The 7,850-nt window shown below is 45.4% G+C and overlaps 1 protein-coding gene across 2 annotated transcripts; it reads right to left on the bottom strand.

Annotated features, from left to right (window-relative positions):
* Positions 1-461: 461 nt before the first annotated feature.
* Positions 462-5,982, bottom strand: LOC100828391 (chaperone protein dnaJ 49). Of its 2 annotated transcripts, none has more exons than XM_003569145.4 (3): positions 5,821-5,982; positions 4,445-5,721; positions 462-851 (listed from the first exon to the last, which is right to left on the bottom strand). In XM_003569145.4, the coding sequence occupies exon 2, from the start codon at positions 5,606-5,608 to the stop codon at positions 4,463-4,465; it is 1,146 nt and encodes a 381-aa protein (XP_003569193.1). In that variant the 5' UTR covers positions 5,609-5,721; positions 5,821-5,982; the 3' UTR covers positions 462-851; positions 4,445-4,462. The 2 variants fall into 2 exon arrangements, with proteins under 2 accessions (XP_003569193.1, XP_014754961.1); XM_014899475.2 differs by lacking the exon at positions 462-851 and adding an exon at positions 1,181-2,391.
* Between the last annotated feature and the right edge of the window lie 1,868 nt (positions 5,983-7,850).

The following is a 7,850-nucleotide window of genomic DNA, read 5'->3' as shown; positions in this document are numbered from 1 at the left end:
TGGTGGTTGCGTCCCCGGACGAACAAACCGAAAGGAGCTACCGCAATTGGGCGCCCTGCGATAGCAACTCCCATCTTTCGAATCTGTACATGGTTTTGATCGGCAAATCGGTTCTGGAGACGCAATACTATCTTTCACCCTTTGTCCTGGACACGACACAAAAGCATTGGCTGGAAAACTTTGCCTTTTTTTCACGCAGGACATGTTGTATGCATATTCATACGGTTGTCGACAAAATAAACAGTAAGGGAAAATATCACAACCGATCTCCTCACTCCACCATCACAACGTACTGGTTTCCAGAAGATAAATTTTTTTAGTATGCTCAGTGCTACTCCCTCGATCCAAAATAAGTGTGTCGCATGTTTGAACTAGTTTTGAACTAAGCCAGTTCAAATTGCGACAATTATTTTGGATCGGAGTAGTACTTTACTCTCATCATGTATAGACATCTTAGCGACTGAAAAAGAAAAGTAATAAACTGCAGAACCATTTGTTGTTTCAGTTGCATTGTAAACTGTCTGCTAAGTCAGGTATATATTCTTCTTAACAGAAAAAAAAAGAATGATATGCTTCATATACATACACATGTCTGCATGATGTTCAACCCCTATGAAACGTAATTCGAATTACATATATCCTTCTTAAGTAGTTACGTCTGCATGCCCCTCAACACTACTAAGATGCTCATCAAAGACGGTGGTGTAAATAGTCATCGAAGGCACTTATTCCACAAAATTTACTACTAGTCCAAACTAACTTGCCGCCTCTCCAATTTTAAGCTGGTAATCAACGGAGCAAGTATTGGAAAACCTTTACACCATCTCCATAGCTCTTGTTTCCCCGCAAACCTATAAAATGGTTGTCATGGGTAATCATAAGAAAGGCAAACAATGCTGCTTATAGTAGTTAATAAGTGCCTAGTATATTCACCCCAAACTATGCAAGAACAAACTATCCAAAGTTATACAAGGGTTTCGTCTGCTTGAATTTTTCTACTGTGAACATCAGTGAATTGAATTATGGATCAAAGATATCATTGAGTTAAGTTATAGGCAGCACAGGGCGTGGAGGCCGTTGTGCTGACTGAAAGGGGACAGAGGGGCCTGGCGGCAGGGCGAGACGGATGGGCCATATGGGTCAGGGTTTGCGGGAGGGGATTAAGATATCTGACGGATGGGCCATATGGGTCAGTGAGATACCAGGAGGCAGGTCCACATGTCTGTGCTAAGCCTAGTTCAATCAAAGAGGCTTAACCTCATGGTAATGGTAACGGCTGAAATGGCAAAAACGAGAAGTAAACCAACAGACCAGTGGTATTTGCAGAAATAGCACAAAAGTAGTGACACGCTCGCAATTCCAGAACATAGTAGTGGCACTGCCACAAATTTTCCTAAATCTAACTAATGACAAATACTCCTTATGTTACGCATCAAAAGAGTTGATATTTGATGGAATTGGGTCATTCTTGCCTCCATAAGATGGACGGACTGCTAATCACTATAACCTGCTGGCCAATAACAGACGAATGAAACGTGACAGATTCAACTGATTTGGCGTATTTGGTTTAGTACCTCCAACAAACAAGTGGGTAAATTTCAGCTTTAACAAATTTCCATAATATGTAGTCCGGAACTATGGATGATGATCACCATACCCACGCCCTGCCCATACCACATACCAATGCATTCATTCCTATGTAAATATGTCCACTGTAGCTGAAGTTCATGATCAAACAACAAAATTGTAGAATTTGTATCAGCATTCATGTTAATTCTCCGTACAAAACAATGATAGCAGACTGGTGAGCTTTCGGTGTGTAGTTCTCGCAAACAATGCTCATCTAAACATTAGTTCGCCATTTTTGTACCAGCATTCATGTTGATTGTGCATAATGGTTGGGCACAAGGTATTAAATTGGCCAAAGTCTCTAACAGCACCCTTTTAATCAACTCAATACGCCATATCTGTGAGTACTAAAGAAACTTAGAACCACATGGATTTAAAAATGCCGAATTGCACAATAGTGGGCAAGGTTACAAAGCTGAAGCTCCTACTAGATATCCCATGAGCCAGCTTACTGAACAAACAATGAAACTGTTTTCATAAACATAAGGCCTTTCTATTTGCTAACTACATCAACTACTCACAAAACCTGCATGGACTTTAGTTGACAGAGCTTAACAAAACTTAATAAATCTATATTTTTGTATCAGCATCTCATGACCAAAGCACATTATGCAAAATAGAACATATGTTGGTTCAAAATTTGTACAATTACATATTTTACAAACTGTTCTTCAACCCAGCAAGTTCCGACAACCAATCACAAAACAAGATCACCCTTGGCCCACATAGTCAACAGATGGAATTATTGTCTTCCTCACCAACCTTAACATGTGTAAAAAAACATATTTCAAATTGATGTATTCCCAAACTTGTAATTTTTTGTAGGAACATGAAAGAGGGCCATAGGGTCAAGTGAAATCTAAAGTCAGTATAAGATATAAGATGCAATATAATCACTGCTAGATATTAGAGCTCCACACAGCATACCATTTTGTTTTGCTCCCAAGAAAGTAGTACAAATAATATGTGCTTTATCATTTCTGAAATGACTAACCAGGAGGTCCAGTTTTTAAGAAAATAAATATAACCTTCACTTCACTAGTTGTCTAGTAAAGACTTGATAGTGAGAGAGTTCAGGTATGGATACACCACCCTTTAACGCATGATCCCGACATGCCTAGGAGCTTAGGGGCTTAGGGCATTCTGCAATGCCTCAACACATGCAAGTGTTGGTTAGCGCTGGTAGAGTGGTAGGTAACTCTCCAATGCACAGATTCAAACACCACTTTGGAGAAGTGTGAGAAGGTCATAAAACACAATCATAGTAAGAGGTTTAAAAAACCTCCAACGTGACGATCCAATTCAGATGAAATGATAACACAGCTGATCAATCTTCTCTATGCATATGCGTGTGCCATTATTACAGGTTGGAACTTTAAATTATGAATGCAGCCAGCCAGGACACATGACGAAGAAATTGTACAGGTGGTGTGATTCTTTAGAATTAGCAAAATTAACACCCATTCACTAGTAATGGAGCAGCTTACATGGAGTAGCACATCTACAAAATCTAATAAATCCATATAATGCGGAACATAAAGATGGTGGCAGAACAATTAAATTAAGGACAGATGGCAATGGATAAGTAGCAGATTGATAATTTTTCGGTTGTCTTTAAGCTGCACAAGCTGCTAACTGTCAGAGCAGGATATGATTACTCACTCTGTAGCTAACTGAAACCTCAAAACTTAATTATTTATTGACCATGGTTTTTAATACGTCGATACATCCTCGTTATGGCGACGTTACAGCGTCGTGGCGCCCCTTGATGCCATCACGTCCACCCTCGTGATAGAAATCACCTGTGGCATCGAGATGGCATCCTGGGGCATCGCCTAGATGATTTGATCACCACGACACTGAAAATGCGACAACACAGAGCAGGCAGGCGTGGGAGGGGCAGGCGCGCACGGGAGAAATTGGATGCTACGCGCGGGGAGGAGAAGAAAAGCAGTTGCGCGGGAGGGAGGGAGAAGGGAAATTGGGAAAGAGAGATTGGGCGAACCCCGGCAGCTCGTACTCCCAGCACCGGCGGCTACTTCCTCAGCACCGGGCAGGAGGGAGGGAGGGGGAGGTAGAATGGAAATCCCGGTGGCCGTTGGCACTTATCCTGCTGCTCCGCGTTCCATCGCCTCCAGATAGGCGTGAGCACAGGGACACTGGCCCCCCTCAGCACCAGATATTCCTCTTACAACTCCCCGCCAGCTTCTCCTCTCCAGTGGGCTGGTTTCTGTGGCTTTTTGCTATGTATTTGCTCAGGGTCTTGCACTTATATTTGACTAAGTTGTGTGTTCTGACTTAGTAATTTGGTAGTAAATGTGTGCTGTGATTTAATCTGCTATCATACTAAGTTGGCATTGTCATTTAATTTGCCTGCCATACCAAGTTAATATGTGTCTGAGAAGTCGTCTCGCCACGCACCATGAGCGTTATAATGTTGTGAGGGGTTTCAGCCGCCACAGCTCGCCATACCGTTAAACTTTGGTATTGAGTAGCAATCAGGACATAGATGATGTGTCATTCACTAGCAAGAAAATGGCATCTTCCACTTCCTTTCTTTCACAATCAAAACAAAATGGGCATATTCAGATGGAAAGCATAACTTGCTTGCCATGTATATGCACACTTGGGACATAACAAGGACTAAATAGAAGAAGGATATAACGCGTTAATGATAAGGTTACATCAGAAAAGAAAGAATCTCACGATAGAAGGCACATGAGGTTCCAAAGCACAACGTAAATAACATCAATGATTTAGTAATAAGTAGTAATATATTGCTTCAAAAGAATGCACAGGGAAAGTTGATCCACACCTGGCGAGTTTGCATGAATTACTGTGCTGTCGCCTCAAATTTCTGAAGCATATCACAGTGCGGTGTCTGGTAGGCTAGCCCCCATTGACGACGCTGCAGCTCCACCCTACAATTCTGTGTTATTATTGAGTAATAATCCCTCTCGACATGCCGCTCCAGTGTTGTGCGCTCAGTGCTCTGTTGTGGGTACTGCTCTTCAAAATTAGGCAACTTAACATAGTACGTGACTCCGCGTGGGGTTTGGAACTTGTGCTCATAAGGGTAGGAGCGGGAGAGGTTGTAAACCGGTTCAGAAGATGGCAGGAAGTTGAGCAACAGCAGCAGTAGGACAGGCAACAGCTGGATAAGCATTCGGACATGAGAGCCACCGGAACCCTGCTGCGCCCCATGAGCATGATGCATCCCACCAGTCCTGAAATGAAACGTCCCGAACTGCCCAAACTGCCTGGTGGTGGTAGGCGCCATCCCGCCATAGAAGAAGTTCCTGAATATCTCATCTGGGTCAATTTCATCCTCATAGAACCCATTGTATGCACGGGCAGTGGATGCTGCCCTCCTGTTGTGTGTTGGTGGCTCATCAGAACCAACAAGGTCAAAGCGTTTCCGGCTTTCTGCATCGCTGAGGCACTGGAAGGCCTTGGAGACAGCCTTGAAGGCGTCCTCAGCACCAGGGGCCTTGTTCTTGTCAGGGTGCACCTTGAGAGAGAGCTTGCGGTAGGCCTTGCGCACGTCCTCCACGGTGCAGTCCTTTTCGAGGCCCAGGATCTTGTAGTAGTCCCTTGTGTGCTTCTTGATCTGGTGAACCACCTCCAGCTGTTCCTCCGTGAACGTCCTCACCCCGGCAGTATCACCACCGCTCTCCTCCCCCTCCTTCTTCTTGCCCTTCTGCTTCCTCTCTCTCAAGCCATCAGTCCCGTTTGCTTCAGCTCCTGCAGATCGAGACGGCGGCGGCGGTGGGGGCTGTGGGGCCGATGATGACGAGGCCGGCGAGGAGGACGGGTCGTCCTTGTTGAGGAGGGGATTGAGGAGTTGGTCGATGGGGAGCGAGGGGTCCAGGCGCTTGGCCTTGGACAAAAACTTGATGGCGCGGGCGGTGTCGCCGGCGTCGAGGGCGTCCTTGCCGATGCGCAGGGACTTGACCGCGTCGTCCTTGTTGCCCTCCATGGCGAGCGCGGCAGATCTGGCCGCGCGACGGCGAGCTAGCCCTCCTCAAGCTTCCAGCACAATCCGATCAGATCGGATCGGATCGGCTCTAGTCCACTCCACTCCAATCGAATCTGAGTAGGTGGTTCCGGGAGAAAGCATAAGAAGGGGGAATCCACAAAAATCGTAGGCTAGATATAAATTGGACGAAGGAATCTGCCATGGATGCTTACCTCGCCGAAGTTGAATTGGAGGCCGGATCGGCCACAGCGGAGTTGGGAGAGGAGAGGAGAAGAGATTGGGCAGCGCCGACGCGACGACCCCCAAACCTCTTTTTTGCTGGAATCTTGTTTCCTTCTCGACGCGTCAAGGGAAAGGCGACGAGGCAGTGCAGAGCAGCCGTTGTTGGCCCAGTCCAAGACTGGGTTTAGGCCAGATTTCGGTCTCAAATATCAAAGCCCAATTAGTTTCTAATCCCTATGAACTTTTTCAGAAAGAAAGAAAACTTACCTTCTGTTTCCCCTCTCAAAAAAAAACTTATGTTTTCTTTATTTTTCGGAGCCGGCAAACTTACCCTTGATGTCCTAGAAAAAAAAAACCTTACCATTGATCCCTTGGAAAAACAGGTAAAATTTACACTTGATTTGAAAAATTAAGTTTTGTACTGAAAGCAATGGTCTGTAGTAATCTACCCCTAATAATAAAGGGAGTAAAGTTTCCGTCGTTGGTTTTGATACGTCGCGGGTCATTCCTCTTCTCTTCTTCGCTCGATTCACCTCCCCCGAACCCCGATCAAAATAAAAAGAGAAATATCACAAAACCACAACCGTTACGTCCGTCTTATCACTTAACCACAACTTCTAGAAATTTTATCCGAAAACCACAACCAAGCCGCCTAATCGCGTTTGGCTTCTGTTAACAGCGAATCTGACGTCCCTGGCCCACATGTAAGAGCTGACGGGGCATCGGGCGAGCGAGGCGAGCCAGACTCCGACCGGTCCGATCGGTAGATAAGCCGGGCGAGCCGCGAGCCCATTCTGCGCGCGAAAAGGAAGCTTCGTTTCCCTCCATTCGCGCCTTCGCGGGCAGTGAAGTCACGGGCGGCGACGGCGGTGACAGCTTCGAGTTCGCCGGCGGGAAGGAGCTTTGCCCGGGAAGGAGCACGTCGGCGGCACACTGCAATGGATAATGAGGTGAGTCAACTCCATACATTTGGGGATTAGGGTTTGGAATTTGAGGATTTTGGGATTAGGGTTCGGTTCTGTTCATCTTCGATTTGGGGGATTCGGTGCATGGAATATAGGAATTGAAGGGGCTCACATTCATCTTTGGAGGGGAGTTGCCACTTCTATGGCAAAGTTCCTATCGACATTGACGATGTGGAGTTCTGTGGTGTGGAGGTGGACACGAAGCTGAAGTGCCGCCATGGGTTGCAGCCAGTTCGTAGGGTTGCCTTTGAGGGCACTGATACAGGCCGACACTTCATCAGTTGTTGTATTGAGGTAAGTAACACTCATTTGCAGTCAAGAGTCTTGAGGTAAGTAACACTGATTCAATTTGTGAAGCTACCATACAGAATGGACAGAATTCTTTCCTGCAACGAACAATTACTCTATCTCTATCATTTCTGAGACACTTGTAGTCCCTAGCTTGTCCAATGTGCAAACCCTTTAGAGCACGTCTAAACAGATGGACAGTAAAGCACATGCCTAACATAATCATAAGGCTGCTTTCTAGCTTCATCATACTATACCCTAGGAGGTAACTTATTGGCTCTACTCTTCTTCTTAAGTGGTTGCATCAGTGTATCTACTTTAGCCCCATCATCATCACTAGATCCCAACTCTTCTTTGATGTTCAGAATACAAACACTGGGACATGACTACTAGAACCTTGGGCTGATGCATCTCTCTTCTGTGTCCCAATTGTTGAAGCTTTCCTTTTCCTTCCTGTGCTGACAGATTCTTGAGTTTCTTGCACTGGAACTTCAACATTAGTTGGAACTGGATCTGGGAGAGGCACATCACCTGTTTCAACAAATGGATCATGCAGAGCCACATCATCTGGTTCAGCAAACAAATCCTCATCTTCTGTATCTCCTTCTACATGCAATTCAGGATCATCTTTCTCTCTCTGAATCTCTTGCATTTTCTCCAATGCCTCCAAGTCCACTACATTCCCACTGCCCTCAGGTGCAAATGCTTCATCTGCACTGCTATCATCTGAAAGTACCAACAGACCCTCCTCATCAATGCTAGCAATG

The sequence above is a fragment of the Brachypodium distachyon genome, chromosome 2, assembly GCF_000005505.3.
Source record: "Brachypodium distachyon strain Bd21 chromosome 2, Brachypodium_distachyon_v3.0, whole genome shotgun sequence".
NCBI classification, from domain to species: domain Eukaryota; kingdom Viridiplantae; phylum Streptophyta; class Magnoliopsida; order Poales; family Poaceae; genus Brachypodium; species Brachypodium distachyon.
Note: the sequence above shows the minus strand (reverse complement) of the source record. Positions and strands in the feature narration are given on the sequence as shown.

What these genes read in the sequence shown, in the direction of transcription:
- LOC100828391 (XM_003569145.4), bottom strand. Translation starts at nt 5,608, where the DNA reads ATGGAGGGCAACAAGGACGACGCGGTCAAGTCCCTGCGCATCGGCAAG.